Source organism: Zonotrichia leucophrys, chromosome 24 (assembly GCF_028769735.1).
Source record: "Zonotrichia leucophrys gambelii isolate GWCS_2022_RI chromosome 24, RI_Zleu_2.0, whole genome shotgun sequence".
Classification (NCBI taxonomy): Eukaryota; Metazoa; Chordata; class Aves; order Passeriformes; family Passerellidae; genus Zonotrichia; species Zonotrichia leucophrys.
In genome coordinates this window covers 4,360,471-4,379,378 of record NC_088193.1, presented here as the reverse complement: position 1 = coordinate 4,379,378, position 18,908 = coordinate 4,360,471, and the positions used below count along the sequence as shown (strand labels likewise).

At 48.6% G+C, this 18,908-nt stretch overlaps 1 protein-coding gene across 5 annotated transcripts in view; it reads right to left on the bottom strand.

Moving 5' to 3' along the window:
- Positions 1 to 18,908, bottom strand: part of B3GAT1 (beta-1,3-glucuronyltransferase 1) — a 45,119-nt gene that overhangs the window by 6,464 nt on the left and 19,747 nt on the right. For 2 of the 5 annotated variants that reach the window (XM_064732080.1, XM_064732079.1), the window contains exons 2-5: positions 11,561 to 11,689; positions 11,277 to 11,423; positions 7,673 to 8,181; positions 3,879 to 4,175 (exon numbers count right to left, since the gene is read on the bottom strand). In XM_064732080.1, the coding sequence (XP_064588150.1) occupies positions 3,879 to 4,175; positions 7,673 to 8,181; positions 11,277 to 11,388 (918 nt within the window). In that variant the 5' untranslated portion in view covers positions 11,389 to 11,423; positions 11,561 to 11,689. The remainder of the gene's footprint in view (positions 1 to 3,878; positions 4,176 to 7,672; positions 8,182 to 11,276; positions 11,424 to 11,560; positions 11,690 to 18,908) is intronic. The other 3 variants (XM_064732077.1, XM_064732078.1, XM_064732081.1) reach the window with 3 other exon arrangements.

Sequence of the window (18,908 nt, the reverse complement as noted above, 5' to 3'; positions counted from 1 at the left end):
GAAATGGAAACTACAGAATGGGGAAAAAAGGAGACACCAGGCTGAAAGGACAGCTCTGCTCCCTGTCCTGCAGCCTGACAATAGAATGTCCCCAGCTGTGGCATTATGGTGCCCATGGGCCTCTGTCTGTGCTTTAGCCCTCCCTGGCTGGGCTCACTGCAGATTGTTCCCTGGTGTCCATAGAAAATGGGGAGCAGAATGTCCCCCCTTTCCATCAGCCTGACAGGAATGCCAAATCTCAGACCTCTCTCCTGTGCCAAGGGGTTGAAAAGAGGATGGTTTGATTTGGGGTTGTGGGGAAATGCACAAAGAACAGAAATCCAAATACAGAGAACCCTTGCAAAGCCCTGTTTCCTTTCAGCTCCAGGATAAACCAATCCTTCCCTCCTCATAAGGACGGATAACTTTCTCCTCAGCAAATAATACCAACTTCCTTTACTTTCTCCTTCATTTTGGGCAGTTCCCAAATCCAAGAAAACAAGCATGATACGTGATCTTTGGCTTACACTTCAGCTTTCTGCAGGAGTGTGTGTTTGTGGGCTGAATTCTGATCAATATTTCCAGCACCAGCAGAGCACACAGGGAAGGCAGCATTTTTGGAGAACAGATGTCTGTGCTTATCTTACACATTCCTCTGATCCCTCCTTAATGACTCTGTCTAAGCACATCATAATTTTTAATGTAAATCTCCCTGCAAAGCAGGTGTGGGGTTGTGTTTAACAGGAGCAAAGCATGACAAGTGCTGGGAGCAGAGAGGGAGAGAGGAGCCTGAGCTGTGATCTCAGACCACAGCTGGCTTTGGTCCTTCTCTGCTGCTGGCCCTGACTCTTCTCCTGATAAAATGGGTGAGTGTCACAGACATCTTTTATGAAAAATCCTTTCCTTAGGATTTTTCCTCCTGAGAAGCTGGGAGGCCTCAGGAACAAAATGGAAACAATGGTTATCTGCTGCTGTGGAATGCAACAGGTGCATCTGGGATTGGTCTCATGTGGTTGTTCCTAATTAATGGCCAATCACAGTCAGCTGGCTCAGACAGAGCCAAGACACAAACCTTTGTTATCATTCTTTGCTATTCTATTCTTAGCCAGCTTTCTGATGAAATCTTCTACTCTTTTAGTATAGTTTTAATATAAAATATATCATAAAATAATAAATCAAGCCTTCTAAACATGGAGTCAGATCCTCGTCTCTTCCCTCATCCTCAGACCCCTGTAACACGGTCACAGGTGAGTAAAAGCAGAAATGGAGATTTCCAGGGAAATGGAGGCTGCAAAGCTGCACTCAGAGCCTGCCAGGAGCATTCAGCTCACAACAAGGAGCCTTGTGAGCTCTCCCCAGCCCAGCCAAGAAAGGGAAGTCAGATGCTTCCAGGGCTGGGCAGCAATCCCTGCTGCTTCCTCCCCATCCTTGACCTGGGTCAGCCCTGCCTGGCTCCAGCACCCTTTGTTTCCTCCTCCTGGAAACAACATTTTCCTTCTCTCCTTCCTCCAGGGCTGTCATTTCCCAGCCCAGCCTTTCAGCACAGCTTCCTTCAGCAAGTATTTATTTACAGCAGGGACAATGGACCAAAGACTGGATAACTGACCAGGTAAACACCCTGTGGAGAGAAGATCAGGTAAACACCCCTGATCTTCTGTACACAGAGTAAAAGCAGCCTGTCCATATCTCCTGCCTGTTAAAAACACATTTATTTCCACACAGAGCCCAGGAACAGGGATCTAATTTTTATCCAAACTCTTTCCCCATTTTTGGGAGGCTGGTTGGGTTATTTGTCCTGGTGTAGGACAGCCATAACCACAGAAATGTGGATTCAGAGAGGCACAGCAGGTATCAGATAAAACCCAGACTTGCTCCTTCCCCTCAGCTCCTCCTCCTTTTTCCTGGATTCCTTGTGAGAGGAATCAGATTCCTGGTTTTTTCCATGGCTTTGGAACAGTGCACATGGAAATCAGGCAAAGGCTATTAGCCACATTTTCTTTCCTATCCCAAAAAGGATGGAGACCTGGATCCAGCACTAGGGCTGTTGGCAGTAACAACTTATTTGCAATAAAAGAACAATTCTGTTGGGGTAATTAAGCAATAAAGACTCTCTAAATCAGACTGGCTGATCTTTATAACAGACAAAGGTGTGAAAGTGCTGCACAGGGGTCTCTGATTTCAGAGGGACACCCAGCACACCCGTCGCAGACATCTTTTATGAAAAATCCTTTCCTTAGGATTTTTCCTCCCGAGAAGCTGGGAGGCCTCAGGAACAAAATGTAAACAATGGTTATCTGCTGCTGTGGAATGCAACAGGTGGATCTGTGATTGGTCTCATGTGGTTGTTTCTAATTAATGGCCAATCACAGTCAGCTGGCTCAGACAGAGACTCCGAGCCACAAACCTTTGTTATCATTCTTTCCTATTCTATTCTTAGCTAGCCTTCTGATGAAATCCCTTTCTTCTATTCTTTTAGTATAGTTTCAATGTAATATATATCATAAAATAAATAAGTCAATCCTTCTGAAACATGGAGTCAGATCCTCGTCTCTTCCCTCAACCTGAGACCCCTGTGAACACGGTCACACACACCTTCAGTATTTAGGGAACCCACTCACAAAGCTTCAAAGCCCTTGGCAGCACCTCTGTGGCTGATGGGCTGTGATTGATGCCTGTCACTCTAAGCAGCTTTGTCTCATGGTGTCTCCCACACTCCCTGTCAGCCCAGACAGATTCGTCTCTCCTCTCAGACTGGGAAGTTTTCAGGAGAAGAACCATCCTTCTGTGATTTCTGTGTTATTTAGCACACGGGGTCCTGCTCCCTGACCCAGCAATGTGTACAGGCAGCATTGATCAGTCAGCTAAAAGCAGTGAAATCCCCCCAAATGGAGCCTCCTGGAGCTCACAGCAGTATGCCAGGCACTACAACATTTCTGTATTATCTCTGACACAGAAAGATCCAGGTTTTTGTGGGCACAGATATTGCACAGTTGTCAGGAGGGAGAAGACAACTTGGCAGCAAGGCAGAGCCTGGGTGAGCAGCCCTTCCCTGCTCCTGGGTTACAGCTCACAGGGGCCACAGAGCAAACCCCAGCGTGTCACAGCACTCAACCCCACTCAGGAATTCACGTTAAATAACTGACATTTCACCCATGAACTCCCTGATCCAGGGGAGCAGCCAGGCCACAGGAAAGCCCATCCTGGTTGGTGGCTCCCTACCCCTTCCCTGCCCCTCTCCCTGGGGTTCAAAGGAGCAGCAACCACAGGCTCAGGGAGTTCTGCTGGAGCTGGTGCTGCATTCAGAGGCCTGTGGGCCAGAATAAAGCTCTGCATCCAAACCCTCCATCAGAACCGACTCCTTTCCTTCACCATCGCCTTAAAGCTTCTCCACAGAGGGAAACCTGAGGAGCAGCCCCTGTTATGGGGGGGAAGCTCCATCCCAGCACCACCAGAGCTCCTGCAGGCCTGGCTTGTCCCCACGGGCCCAGTCAGCACCAGCGCCCAATGTCTGTGGGGTGAAACACCACCCAGCCCAAAGTGTCTGTGGGGTGAAACACCACACACCCAGCCGGCCCAAAGTGTCTGTGGGGTGAAACACCACACACCCACAGCCCAAAGTGTCTGTGGGGTGAAACACCACACACCAGCGCCCAAAGTGTCTGTGGGGTAAACATCCACAAGCGCCAGTGTCTGTTGAAGGGAAATGTCAGGTGAACAAACCGCAGTGTCTCCACCCAGGCCACAAGCACACCACGGCTAGCACAGTCCGACAATGCCAAGACCTCCAATATATGATAAATATCAATCCTGTGATTCAGTGAAGTGATGGAATGATGGTGAAAACTGCATTTTCTTCCCCCTCTGGCTCCCCAGCACCCCGCAGCAGGACGAGAGCATACCTTAGTGCAGTTGGCAGCCTTGGGCTCGAGGTCGCTGAGGGTGACCAGCTCGCGGAGCAGGCTGCTCTCCTGGTAGCCGCCCTTGACCCCGCGCAGTTTGAAGTAGGCCTGGGAGCGCTGCAGGATGAGCCTGAGGTTGACAGCAAAGCCAGCCATGTCGATGGCAAAGGGCCGGTGAGGGTCGAAGACGGTTTTCCAGCCGTACACCTTCCCCGCCGCGTTCACCTTGGGCGACTCATAGCGCAGGCCGCCCACAAAGGCCACGGGCCACACCGACACCTTCCTGGTGCTGCGCATCTGCCACAGGCACACACAGAGTGTGAGAAATGTGGATTTTTATGGTTGGTTTTTTGCAAATGTTCAAATTGTAATGTATATTATGGAGTAATTCACGCTTATGTAAAATATATGTGAAATAACTCATGCCTGTATGAAAACTTGAAGCGCAGGCCGCCCATGAAGGCCACAGGCCACACCGACACCTCCCGGCTGCTGTGCATCTGCCACGAGCACACAGCATGTGAAAAATGTGGATTTTATGACTGGCTTTTCACAAATATTCAAGTAAAATATATATAAGTTGTGCCTGTATGGAAAATTCTTACTGTCTTAAAACTTTAAGGCCAGGCCACCCATGAAGGCCACGCCACACCGACACCTTCTGGGTGCTGTGCCACAAGCACACACAGAGTGTGAAAAATGCATATTTTATGATTTGCTTTTTGCAGATATTAAAATTGTAATATATATTATGGAGTAATTCATGCTTATGTAAAATATATGTGAAATAAGTTGTGCCTGTATGAAAAATTCTTAAAGTCTTCAAACTTTAAGTGCAGGCCACTCATGAAGGCCACACCAACACCTTCTGGGTGCTGCACATCTGCCATGAGCACACACGGGGTGTGAAAAGTGAGTATTTTATGATTGCCTGAAAAAAGGACACCTGTTAACAAAGAATTAACCCTTAAAAACAATAGCCTGTTGCATATTCATACACTTCATACATGATGCATAGATTCCATTCAAATACAGGATTCTGTCGGGTCAGCGTCAACTTCTTCCTCATAATCCTTACAGTGTCATCCTGCCGAGCAAGGCGGGAAGAAGTTCATTTGAAATCTCTGGGATTTATGAGTGGGCTTTTTGTCCAGAGCTGCCAATAAGGAACACCTCTGCAATTTATGAGTGGGGTTTTTGTCCAGCTCTTGGTCTCCACATGGGCAAACCAAGACACAGGAGAGAAACACCTTGTCCAAGGCCACCTGGAAATGCAGGAATGGCACATCTAGGAAGAAAGTTCATCTCTACTAAGGTATTTAAGCTGCAGTCTCAGGCTATGTAAGGCTAAGGGCATCTCCAGATGCCAGTGGGGCACTGCAGCTGCCAGGCTGGGGGACAGTGGGGAAGCACAGCCTCTCTGGACATTCCCAGCAGGCAGGACAGTCCTGCCCTGTGGAGCAGGGTGCCTCTGCTCCCTGTGGTGACCAGAAATGGAGCAGAGCCACCAGGGGCCCCTCTGGCCAAGGCAGATGCTCTTAATGCCACTCACCTCCAGCACCCTGCCCTGCTTCCTGGCAGGCTCAGCCTCCATCTCTGCTCTCAGCTCACTCTCTTAGATCAGGGCTCTCCCAGAGCTAATCTCATCACTGCTAATTACTGCAAACGAGAGCAGAAGAGCTCTGGCACTTGCCCTTCTGCATTTATACAGCTGCTAACGGCAGCCCCTGTCCACAGGGAACAATAATGTGTGTCTTCTGCATTTCACAGCACATTTCCTTGGCTCAGTGACCTTAACTGCAAAGACATGTCTGAGAGGAGAAGCCTCTATGAGCACAGCACAGGAGTGAATGAAGGAACCCTTTCTGCTTTATTCATGTGAGGAGTCTGTCTCAAGATGCCACCAGAGCCAGCCTCAAAGGGGATGGGGGAAGAAAGAAATTCAGCCTGAATTCACTCTCAGCTTTCAAAGCCATTCCTGTGGCTGTGCAAGCTAAAGTGAGAGCCACTGGGGAAGGGAGAGGCATGCATGAGGAAATAAATAAGAGATCCCTGGAAAACAGGCAGCTGGTGGGGGAAGGAAGCAATCCTTCTTTCTTACCCCTTGGTGAAAGATTTTGGCCTCAAGAGAGCAAGGGAACAAGTAACTTTTGACTGGAAGCCAGGTGAGGTACCTGACACTGTAAGAACATTCAAACCTGCAGACAGGAGCTCATTTAGAGCCCCAGCTGGGCTGGAACAAAGAGCAAAGGTAGGAAAGCCTGTGGAAAGCCCCTGCTCAAGCCCAATCAGATTGTCAGGACACTCTGAAATTCAGCCCTGGAGCTGCAAACTTTCAGGGGGAGATCTCAGCCCCTCTGCCTGCTGATAGCAGCCTGGGGGAGCCATGCTGAGTGCTGGAATAGGAATTGCTCCAGGGGGAAAAGCTGCACACATCTCCTGGCACAGACATCCCTCCTCCAGGCAGTGCATGGAGGGCTCTACTTTTGCAAGAGGGGAACGAAAGTCTCCAACAAACTTCTGCTCCTACAGTGTGCAGCAAGGCAGGGACCAGCACAGGGAACATCTCTAAACAAGATGTCCTGGGAAGGCTGTGGAGCCCAGCATGTCCTCAGCTCACCCACAGCACCCCTCATTGTTGTCATTATATTGCCAGAGTTCTATTGTCATTACATTGCAAGGGTTCCATATTACTAAAGTTTTGTACCTCCTTCACGTTTCTTGTAGGCAGCTCCTCTAGGCACTGACTCTTCCTTGTCCTCACAGCAACCAACAAACTCCAGTCCCACCAATCCACTCTTTTCTAACAGTCTTCTTATTGGCTACAGGTGTGGCCTGTTAACATCAGGCTTGCTTCTAATCTTTAGTAACTAGTTCAGCTGCAACTCTTTAGGGGATAAGACTACATTCTATACAACCTTCATTTACCCATACTGTAACCCCCTACTCCTCATCCCCTCCCTGTTGGGGAAGGTGAAACAGGAAAGCCTTATAAATATCATTGCCTGGCTAAAGATTTTGAGAATATAGAAACTATAAGCGAGATTGAAATGAAAGCAAGCTTTGAGATACCTCAGTTACTGAACAACTGGAAAACAATGGTGTGGCTGGCTGAAGGTGATCCCCTTTGGGTGGAACAACACCCTCTGCTTGCAGACAGGTCCAAGGGTCAGAGCAGACCCTACAGCTTGGCAGAAGGGGCCCAAAGAGGAGTTTTTAGGGTTTAAAATGTAACACAGTATGGTAATGCAATGATTCTTGTAGGCTGTATGGAAATGCTGTAGGATTTGTATCTTGTACTAGATTGGTTAGTGAGAATTAGAATATTCAATACAGAAGAAGATTTATTGTATTGTAATGGGAACCTCGCTCTCTTACCCTTTTACACTCTTACCTTTTTTACTCCCTTACCCTCTTACTCTCTTACCCTCTCATCTTCTCTACCCCTCTCTTTTCTGGGGCCTGCTCTGAGCTGTGGCTGGCAGCTCCCAGCAGGGCCCTGCACCCAGGCCCTTTGCAAAAACCCACAAGTTCCACGACCTGGCTACAGAGATCTCTCGTCTCCATCTGTCCCAACCATCCTACCCCAGGCTCACCAGCCCCATCCTAGATAAATAGATAGAACAACCACTACACTCATCCAGGCTTGCCACAACCATCACCACAACACCCACAACCATCCTACCCTCCCCAGGCTCACCAGCCCCATCCTAGATAGATAGATAGAACAACCACTACACTCCTACACTCATCCAGGCTCACCAGCCCCATCCACCCCCCCAGCAGGCCCTTACCTCCTCAAAGAGCTCCAGGCTGTAGGTGTTATCATCATCAGCAAAGTAAACAATCCCGGGCTGGCTGTAGTTTTTGTGAAAGGTCTCTCTGAGCCACCTGAGGGCCAGGTTCCTCTGCATGGTGCCGCGGGGGATGCGGGGGTCCCGCATGTCCCCGCGCAGTTTGTAGTTGCGGGGGGTCTCCACGTTCAGGTGGGTGTAGTTGAGCCCCGTGTCCCGCAGCAGGCGGGTGATGAGCGGCGTGCGGCGCTGCGAGTCCTCCACCAGGATCCAGTGCAGGTTGGGCACGTGCAGCAGCGTGTTGGCCAGCCTGGTCAGCTCTGCCTTCTGCACGGGCCGACTGTAGGTGGGGGTGACCACGTGGATGGTGGGCAGCGTGTCCGACCACGGGGGTGGGCGCGTGTAAACGTACTCTGTCCTCACCACCTCCACTATGTCCCGGTCCGACAGGCAGTATTCCTTGGAGTCCAAGCCTGCAGCGAGATCACGCTGGGAGTCACCACCATCATCTGGGCAAGGGCATGGAGAGAAGAGAGAGCTGCATGGACTCGGGCGTCCGGCACCCCCTGGCTGAGCCAGCGGGTCACCCTCGTGGGTGCCAGGAGTGGAGGCTTTCGTGGGTAAGGGCACGGATAAATAAAGGAATCAGGGACAAACACACGTGAGAAAAGAAGGTTCTGCTGCTAGAAGACCAGCACCAAAAAGAAAAAAGGCCTGAGAGCTCACAACAAGCTGAGTGCTCAACAAGCTGAGCTCCCAACTGGGCTGAGCGCTCACAACAAGCAGCTTCAAAAAGCACCCAGAAGAGACAGGTCTGTAGAGTAAGTAGGTTTAGCTAAAGAAAATAGCCATGTGGAACGATGGTCCATCATCCCTGAAGAGCTCCAGTGCTGTGGGCACCACGCTCAGTGGGGTGGGACTCAGATCTGCACTCAGGAACTGGAGCACCTGGACTGGGAGGCAGGGAAAAAACTGGTGGAAAACACCAGGCCAGGGATGATCCCCAGCAGCATGGTCTGGGCAGGACACTGCAGTGCCCCACTGCACTCTGACAGGCACAGAGAAGTGGGGAAAGACACACTTCAAATGCAGAAATGGAGAGTGGAAATTAAAGCCTGTAATTGTAGGTTTTTTCCTGCAGAGACTTTTCCCTGCCTCTAACTAACCTGCCTCAAAAAGGCCCCTCCAGCCTCTGAACAGAACAGCCCCCTCAGTGCTGCAGATGTGAGCAATGAGCAGCCTAAAGATTGGACACTCTGATCCCAACATACAAAATCCCTGCAAATGTTCACAATCAGCTCAAGCAAAACCAGCATTGATGCACCTGCTGCTTTTCCAGGGTGCAGCTTCTACATGCAGGGCAGGGGGAATGCCACAGTCTGCAGAGATGAAGGGGGACCCCCACTCAGGATGGAAGGCTGCCTCTCCAGTGGGCACAGAACTCTTTGAGCCATAGATTTTTCAACATCAGGTAACTACCAGGAACTTGAGATGAGAAAGAACAGGAACAGAGGCCCATTAGATCTGACCCAGCAGGGGATTACCCAGGGCTTTTTCATAGCATGTTATTCTTCCAGCAGCAAAGCTTTGATACCTGAACCAAATGAAAGCTTTGTACTCCATGGTATTGACAGAGAGGGGGTGGATATTTGGGGAAGGAACAGGGTACATGTTGCTATCAGGCCCTATGTGCACCTCAGCATCACAGCAGAGCTCTCTGAGAGCTGGAATCAATTCAGAAATAAATCTGCGAAATGCATTGGACACAGACACAAATGTAATTAGCCAGGATGGTGCCCGAGACAGTTTGCAAAGCCCTGCAGGTCAGATCCTCAGCTGTGAGCCCTGGCACAGGGAAGTGCTGCTGTTTGGGCATCTCCAGGTGCACATCCCTCTCAGCACCTGTGAGCAGAGCATCTCAGAAATGCTTCACAAGAGCAAAATGATTCCTCTTGAGAGATTTCAGATTGGTCTCTACCACCACTCACTCTTTACTGGGGGCTCTGAGAAGCAGAGAAGTGTCTCATCAAGGTCATTGGTGAGTTCTTGACCGAGCCATTGGAGCAGTCTCTGTGCTGTAACTGCAGAGGCCATTCACAGAAAACAGATTTTAGGGCACTGATCAAACTGCTGTACAGACAGGCAGCATGTTTTTAGTAATTTTTAAAGTCTTTTTTAGAGCCCAGGAGATCCCTCACCCTCTGAAACACTGCCCACCTTCCAGAAGGGATCAGAGGCATTTTTCCCTGCCCAAAGCCTCAGAGGTGGCTGTCAGGAGAAAGGGAAAACTGCTCAGGACAGACTGAACTTCCTGCTGCTCAAACTGCGCATCAGAGTGTCCAGCAAAGGGATAAGCAGCTATGCAGGACGGGGACAAACACTGAAAGTGGAGAGAATCCCTCAGAGAGGATGAAAGAGTCCTGACCATGAGCTGTCCTTCTTCCCCTAGACCAGCCTGCCCACAGCAGAAGGGCAGAGCCAAGAAGGAAGGTGGCAGACGGCAGTGTGGCTTCTTCCAGCCCCCAGGAGCCCTCCTAGCCCTTAGATATTGCTGCTGTGCCAAGAATAGGACCAAGCTGGTGTGCTTCTGGCCAGAAGGGTTCCCTCAGCACTTCCTGCAGCCCCTGATTCAGGCCAGGGCTGTGTTTACTGCAGTGTGTGACAGGAGTGTGGAGTCAACTTCTCAGAGCACTTCAGCTCCCCCAGGCAGGTGAGATCTGGCTCTTGCCTTCTCCTTCAAGTGCAAGAGCACTGCTTTTCTGCTTTCCTTAAAGTGCTCTCAGCCTCAGGTCTCCCAGAGCAGCTGCCTCGAGTGGCAGCTTTGTTTCCTCTGCTGTGTCTTTTGCAGCTTTCCCGCTGGAATAACTTTGTGTGCAGAGCTCTGCAGAGGCCAGCAGGGAGGGAGGGAATCCTCTCAGGGAACAAAGAGAAGCAGCACTCTGGGCTGAGGCCATAAAGAGCTCTCCAAGTGCAGTGAGCACATCCCATGGCGTGGAGTTTGATGCCTCTGATGAACCCCTGGCAGCTGAGGTGGGGAGTTGGGGCCTCTGCCGAACACCTACAGTAGAGATGGGGAGTTTGATGCCTCTGAAGAACACCTACAGCAGAGGTGGGGAGTTTGATGCCTCTGAAGAACCCCAAGGAGTTGAGGTGGGAGTTTGATGTCTCTGAAGAACACCTACAGCTGAAGTGGGGAGTTTGCTGCCTCTGAAGAACACCTACAGCAGAGATGGGGAGTTTGATGCCTCTGAAGAACCCCTACAGCTGAGGTGGGAGTTTGATGCCTCTGAAGAACCCCAAGGAGCTGAGGTGGGAGTTTGATGCCTCTGAAGAACCCCAAGGAGCTGAAGTGGGAGTTTGATGTCTCTGAAGAACCCCTACAGCAGAGGTGGGGAGTTTGATGTCTCTGAAGAACCCCTGGGAGCTGAGATGGGGAGTTTGCTGCCTCTGAAGAACCCCTACAGCAGAGGTGGGGAGGCTCCTGCATGGGCATGGTCTGGGAGCTGAGATGAGCATGGCTGCCATGGAGGGATGAAATGAGAGAGGAGATGAGGACGAAGGGGGGATGCACGGGCTCGGCATGGGCTGGTTTGGTTTCTCTCACCCTTGTGCACTGCAAGCAGAGGAGCAATGGTGCTCTGGTGCCACACGGTGATTAGCAGTGTCCAGGGCAGAACTATCAGCACGATAGCCAGGATGTCTCGTCTCTTCGGCATCTCCAAGACTGACTGGGCCCACAGCTCCTCATTACCTGACAGTGAAAACCCCAGAGACAGAACAGCAGAGCACATGGAGAACAGAAATAAATGGGCAGGAAGGAGCAAGGACAGAGAGAAAGAACGCGAGAGAGGCAGAGAGCAGCAAGGTGACACGGCTCGTGGGTCTTACCAGTGCTTACAACCCACCCATTGCAGAAGCAGGTTTGGAGGGGCCTCGGAGCCAGGAGCAGGAGGGAACCTCTGCAGGGCACTGCTGGAGATGCCAGCAGGAACCTCAGGGACTCAGGTGGGTGGAAACCTGCAACACACAGCAAAGGCCAGAGGGCACTGTGAAAAATGTATGTTGTATGGCTCTATGCAGATATTTACCATGTGTATTTTGTTGTATTGATTAGTAGTGCTGTATTCACATTTTAATAGTTTTGTAGTTAAAAGGTAACTTTTGGAGTTAAAGTAGTTAAAAATAAAGTTTAACTTCTGTAGTTAAAATAACTCTTTGTTTCTGTTGTCTCATATTGTCATCTGCTCTATGCAGATATTTACTATGTGTATTTTGTTGTATTGATTAGTAATGCTGTATTAACATTTTAACCGTTTTGTAGTTAAAAGGTAACTTTTGTAGTTAAAACAGTCAAAAACTTTTGTAGTTAGAGTAGTTAAAAATAAACTTTAACTTTTGTAGTTAAAATAACTCTTTGTTTCTGTTGTCTCATATTGTCATCTGCTGTATGCAGATATTTACTACGTGTTTTATGTTGTATTGATTAGTAGTGCTGTACTAACATTTTAACAGTTTTGTAGTTAAAAGGTAACTTTTGTAGTTAAAATAGGAACTATGTATGTGGGATATTTTTTTTAAGAAAGGAATGAGGCACTTGCACCAGATAGCAGCGACAGGACACCCAAATCTTTCAGAGAAAAAGAATTCATTGCCCCATTAGGAGAAGAAACTAACTTCTTCCTGGCTCCTCAGCCTGGAAGGTCCTTCAATAAATTTAACCACTTTTTAACCAAATGGACCAAACTTATAAAAGTGTGAAAACCATGACCTATTGTCGATTTTAGGGTTGGGTTTTGTCTGCTCTAAATGTACCTGAAGCCCTTCAATAAATAGAGTTGCTTTTTATTCTCTTAATTTTGCCTGGCCTCTGTTTTGTACCTGAAAGTCCTTCAATAAATAGAACCACTTTTTAACCAAAGGGACCAAACTTATAAAAATGTCAAACCTGTGACCATTGTCCATTTTTGGGTGGGTTTTGTCTGCCCTAAATGTACCTGAAAACCCTTCAATAAATAGAACTGCTTTTTATTGTCCTAATTTTGCCTGGCCTCTGTTTTGTACCTGAAGACCCTTCAATAAATAGAACCACTTTTTATTCCCTTAATTTGGTCTGTTTTAGGTAAAGGACAAAGGCATCGTCCCCACCAGCACTCCCATCCTGCAGGCAGCTCCACTCTCAGCTGAGGCTTCCAGCAGAGCTCAGGTTGGCTCCCTCTCCGAGGTGCTGTGCCTGGAGTCTATTAAAGTGCCACAACGGCTTAGTTTGATGCAAGACAAGCACATACAAGATTTAAGCAGGCTGTATTTCAGCCCCAAGCACAGCACTTAGCAGGGCTGCCACGCACCAGGACAGTTTGCAAACACGGGTAGCAGTTTAGTGCTGCTGCTCCCAGGTGGGGCCACGCATTAGAGGCTGCTAAAAGGGCTGCAGTGCAGGCAGGCAGAGCCCAGGGATGCTGCAGAGGGAGCAGGATGCTCTGGGGAAAGCTCTGCTCTGTGATCTGGGAGTTATCACATCCCCTCCTTAATTCCACTTGAGTCTGGTGCTGTGACCGTGTTCACAGGGGTTTTCAGATTGGGGAAGAGATGAGGATCTGACTCCGTGTTTCAGAAGGCTTGATTTATTATTTTATTATATATATTACATTAAAACTATAGTAAAAGAATAGAAGAAAGGATTTCATCAGAAGGCTGGCTAAGAATAGAAAAAGAAAGAATGAATAACAAAGGTTTGTGGCTCAGACGGAGAGTCCGAGCCAGCTGACTGTGATTGGCCATTAATTAGAAACAACCACATGAGACCAATCACAGATCCGCCTGTTGCATTCCACAGCAGCAAACCATTGATTACATTTTGTTCCTCCCAGCTTCTCAGGAGGAAAAATCCTAAAGAAAAGATTTTTCATAAAAGTTGTCTGTGACAGGTGCCACACTGCTTGTGGAAATATTTTCCCAGAGTTGGCTTTTTCTTGGGGGCAGACATGAAGAAATCCAGGTTCAGAGCCCTGATTAGCCCAAATTGGATTGATCTGAGTTTCCCTTGGCCACTGGGCTGTACAGCCAGCCCCTAGCACTGAGCCCACTTGGAATGAAACAGCTCCAAGAACTGCCAGGTTTTTCTTCTAAATGAATCTTGCAATATTCAAGTGGCTGGACAGAACCTGGTTCTTCCAAATTAGCACTTCAACCACAAAGGTATTAATTTACCAGGGAAAACAGGGCTTTGTCCTTAAAACTGTCATGTAAATGTCCCTCAGCTGAAGTTTCAGTGAATAATTTCTTTTCCATGCATACAAAACCCAAACTCGTAGGAAAATTCTCAGCCAACTCTAGCAAACAGCCAGTTCCCCAGTCAGAGCTCTCTCATTTGTTTTCAGCAGCCTCATTCAGACAAAATAAACCAGGGAGGAAGAGGAGGAATTATTCCAGCAAGCATCAGGCTTCTGCTGCATCCCTGTCCAGCTCTTGGAGCCAGAGAATTCCTGCTGGCCTCGATCTGCCAGAGCACAGTGCCCTGAGGAAAGAGCATCATCCCTGCTGTGCCTGAACAGAGGACAAGGAGGGGTGGCACCCTTGGAATCCCCTGATGAAGCTGGAACAGGTCCCTTGAGCACCCCTGCAGGGCCTAAGGGGCAGCTGGAAAGGCTGAACACCTTACTCAGGAAAGTGCCTTCCCCAGAAATGCACCTAGGAAAGGATTCTGCTGCTGGAGATGGGGTGGGAGGAAATAACAGCTAAAAAAGCCACTCAGAGCCCATGGACAGCCCCTGGCAAGCTGCCACAGTGGGCTGGCATCACCAAATGCCCTGTTTGTCATGGGCAGCTTCCTCCAGGCACTGTGCCCCTACCTTAAATCTGCCTTTCCCCTGTCTCCTGCCCACCCAGGCTCAATCCAACCTCATCCAGCAGGACAGGCTGAGCTTGCCATCATGGCAAACAGGCCCCTTTGTGCTGGGGTGTTGCTGTGCCTCCCAGCCCCTGAGCACTGGGGACAACGAGCAGCTCCGGTGGTTTGTGCTTTGCTCTGATCATTTCCATTTGCTCCAGAGCATTCAGCAGCTCCCTGGTCACTGAGCTGTCCCTGTGGAGCCCCAGCTGCCCAGGGCCAGCAGGGAGAGCTGCCAGGCCCAGGGAATGTCCCAGTGCTCCCTTCCCTGTCCCCCAGAGCTGGCTGAGCTCCCTCTGTGCCACTCCTGGGCTGCAGGTGCCACCCGGATGCAGTGGCTGCAATCAATGTCCCCAAAGGGACACGAGCCCAGGGAGGGTCCCAGATGTGATGGGTGGCTGGCAGGGACATGGAACCAGAGGCTGACCCCAGTTCTGGCCATGTTTTGCACCCTGAGCTGCCCAGGGAGCACCACAGCTCTGCTCTGCAGCCTTCCCTCCCTGCTGGCTCCTGAAGGGATTTGCTGTTATTGATGATCCTGCCTGAAGGACCTGGTGAGAATTCCTTTGGGGCAGCTGGGAGCTGTCACAGACATCTTTTATGAAAAATCCTTTCCTTAGGATTTCTCCTCCTGAGAAGCTGGGAGGCCTCAGGAACAAAATGTAAACAATGGTTATCTGCTGCTGTGGAATGCAACAGGTGCATCTGGGATTGGTCTCATGTGGTTGTTTCTAATTAATGGCCAATCACAGTCAGCAGGCTCAGACAGAGAGTCTGAGCCACAAACCTTTGTTATCATTGTTTTTCCTATTCTTAGCCAGCCTTCTGATGAAATCTTTTTTTCTATTCTTTTAGTACAGTTTTAGTATAATATATATCATAAAATAATAAATCAAGCTTTCTGGAACATGGAGTCAGATCCTCGTCTCTTCCCTCATCCTCAGACCCGTGTGAACACGGTCACAGTGAGCGCTGTGAAATCTCCATCCAGAGGATTCCAAGCTTCCCTCTCCACACCCTGATGCCTCAGTGTGAGGTGACACCAGCTCTCAGTGTCACAAAGCCATGCTCCCCTCTCAGCATGTGCCAAAGGTGAAATCCATTTCCTCCTGTGAACAACACCAGCCAGGAATTACATGGCAGCCTGTGATTTTACACTGCTGGTGATCACAGCCCAGGACAGAGGGCTTGCCCTAAATCCTAAAATTCCCTTGTTGACAAAGCCATGCAAGGATTTTTGTTGCTGTTTGTGGCATGAAACAAAAACTGATTTGAGAAAAATGATGCTCCTCTTCAGGGCATTCACTCCACCCCTTCCCCATCACAACAGCACTCTCCTTTTCTCACTGAACCTGTTTGAAACAAAACCTGCTTAATTCAGATTGTCACTTTTAAACTTCCCCTGTCTCCTCTTCCCCAGGGAAATGAAGGAGAAGGAACAAATTTAAACATCAATTACAACAATCAAGCTCCATTTTCCACTACAGAAAGTATCCTGCCTTTTGGGTTTTTTTTCCACTTTTGAAAAGTGATGTGCAAGCCACAAATCACTGGCTCAAATGCAAGTGATTTTAGGGGTTAAATACTCCTAAAACAAAGGAGTTTTGCACGGTTTTGGGAAGAATTGGGTGCCACAAGATGAAAGAGATCCCCATCCTCCGGCAGAGGGCAATGGTGTCGAGGAATGACAACAGGGAAAGGGCACTGATCTAATAAAAAAAGCTTTAATAAATCCTGGAGCCACGTGTTAGTAACATGCTGGATTATTAAACACTGAAGGTTCTTTTTTTAAATCAAGTTAATTGGCATCAGCTCTGACACTTGCCATAGGAACGAGTGATTTGATCTGCAACCTTTATAGGCAGTTTTACCTTCATTCCTCCTCTGGGGCTGCTCAGCCCCAGTGTCATTAATCCTTGGTTTGCCCACACTGAAGAGAAGTGATTTAGAAAATGTTAAACTAAAGAAAGGCTTGATTTGAATTTCTACCTATACATCTTACTGGAGTAAAAACATTGTCTAGATGTGAAAAAAAATATACACCCAAAAAAATTCCCCAAACAAACGTAGCAAACATTGTTTTGTTGTGCTTCAAACAAGCCAGGAAATAACAAACAGATGCTGCCAAAACCTGCAACAAAAGCTTTGCAAAGAAAATAAACACTCACACTTCAGGAGATTGTCACTAAAAGCTTTCCCCTCCTAAAATCTGAAATCAGGATTCCTTCTACTTTTGTAACAGCAGCTAGGTTTGATCTCTGCTGAAAAATGGTATTGGACTGAGACAAGACAGAGTTGGTCCCTCTGCTCTGCCCACCTCAACCCACAAGCCCTGTGACCCCAAAACCCATCTGAATTCACAGACAGGTGCCTGGCACAGAAATCAGCCCCAGAAATGTGAGTGCAGGGATATCCTGCCCCCTTCCTGGAGGGGGAAACTGAGGCACGGGGTGGTCACAGCACAGCAAACCCTGGGGACAAGGCTGGGTCAGGACAAGGCTGGATGGGGCTGCGACCAACCTGGGACAGTGGGAGCATCCCTGCCCATGGCAGGGGTGGGACTGGATGAGATTTAAGTTCCTTTCAACCCAAACCAGTCTGGAATTTCGGGATTCTGGAGCAGCAAGAAAATAAACACTCACACTTCAGGAGATTCTCACCAAAAGCTTTTCCCTCCCAAAATCTAAAATCAGGGTTCCTTCCACTTTTGAAACAGCAGCTGGGTCTGATCCTTGCTGAGAAATGATGTTGGAGTGGCACAAGACAGGGCTGGTCTCTCTGCTCTGCCCATCTCAACCCACGAGCCCTGTGACCCCAAAAACCCTTGTGAATTCACAGACAGGTGCCTGACACAGAAATCAACCCCAGGGATGTCCTGCCCCCTTCCCAGAGGGGGAAACTGAGGCACGGGGTGGTCACAGCCCAGCAGACCCTGGGGACAAGGCTGGGTCAGGACAAGGCTGGATGGGGTTGAGACCAACCTGGGACAGTGGGAGCGCCCTGCCCATGGCAGGGGTGGGACTGGATGAGATTTAAGTTCCTTTCGACCCAAACCAGTCTGGAATTTCAGGATTCTGGAGCTCCAGGTGCTCCACACTCATCCCTGCTCTTTATCACACTGCCTGGCAGGGGATGGGCATTCCAAGCCTCTGTTTAAGATTTTTGGTGTTTGGCAGAACAGGCTTGTAAAGCACAGGCTAAAAATAAAGGTAGTAATAAAAGCCTCTTGCTCGTTAATTACTCTGTAAGCCATTACTGCCTAAAAACCCCATAACTTTAATGGGGGCTATTATAAGTATAGTAGCAAAACTGTGCAGCTAATTAGTGTTTAGTTATTAAGCAGAACATAGCCAGAACTGAGTAATGAGCTCACAGAATTGCTGCTTCTTGGAGGGTTTAATCAGGAGTGGTGTTTTCAAGCTCAGATTCTCCCAATCCAGGGGACAAAAGGACAGAGGATTTTCAGGTCAGCCCTTCCAGACAGCTCTGAGGGGGAATGGCCATCCCTGAGCTGATCTGTGCAGCACAAACCTCAGACTGCAAGTCAGCAGAGGGAAAGAGAATGACCAGAAATGTTTCAGGTCTCCAGGAGAATCATTCCAGCTAGAGGAGACCCAGATACATCCATGAGAATCCAAATTTTGGAGCCAATGATGCAATGGAGGGTGAGGCTTTGCATCATCCCCTCACCCAGCATTTGTTTCCTTCTTTTAAAAATTGAAATAATACCTATGGCCAGAATACAGAAATACTGAATTCTTCTTTTTATGTTTTTTTTAATTTGGTTAGGGTTTTTTAGGTTGGTTTATTTTTTTAGATTTCAGAAACCCAGAGATGCTGGAGAAGCCTGGTAAGGAAGCTCAGCCTCTGGGGGCTGTTTTTTCACTCAATATTTTCTCCAGCTTCCCCTACAAACCCCTTGCCTTGCCTACAGAGCCATTCCTTGTGTTTTCCAAACTGCAACAGAAACTGAGGCACAAAATTCTCTTGATCTTGCAACAGCTGAGGCAAAACCCAACCCACCCTTCCCTTCCAGCCTGACCCACAAATGGGATCAAGAACACAGATTATCTCCCACAAAAAAAAAAAAAAATTAACCAAGCTCCTCAGAACAACACTTAAATTTTAAAGCAAGCATGAGTAAAGTGGATCAAGGGAGCTCAACACAAGCACAATTAGCTGCTGGAACTTATTGCCACAGGATACTGAGAAGAACAAGAACTTAACAGGATTCAAAAAAGGATTAGTTGTGTATGTGAATAAACTGCATATCCAGAATTAGAATGAACCACCCACCAGTTTGGAAAACATAAAACCCCTTGAGTTTCAGAGCTTCAGCCAAATTTTAAC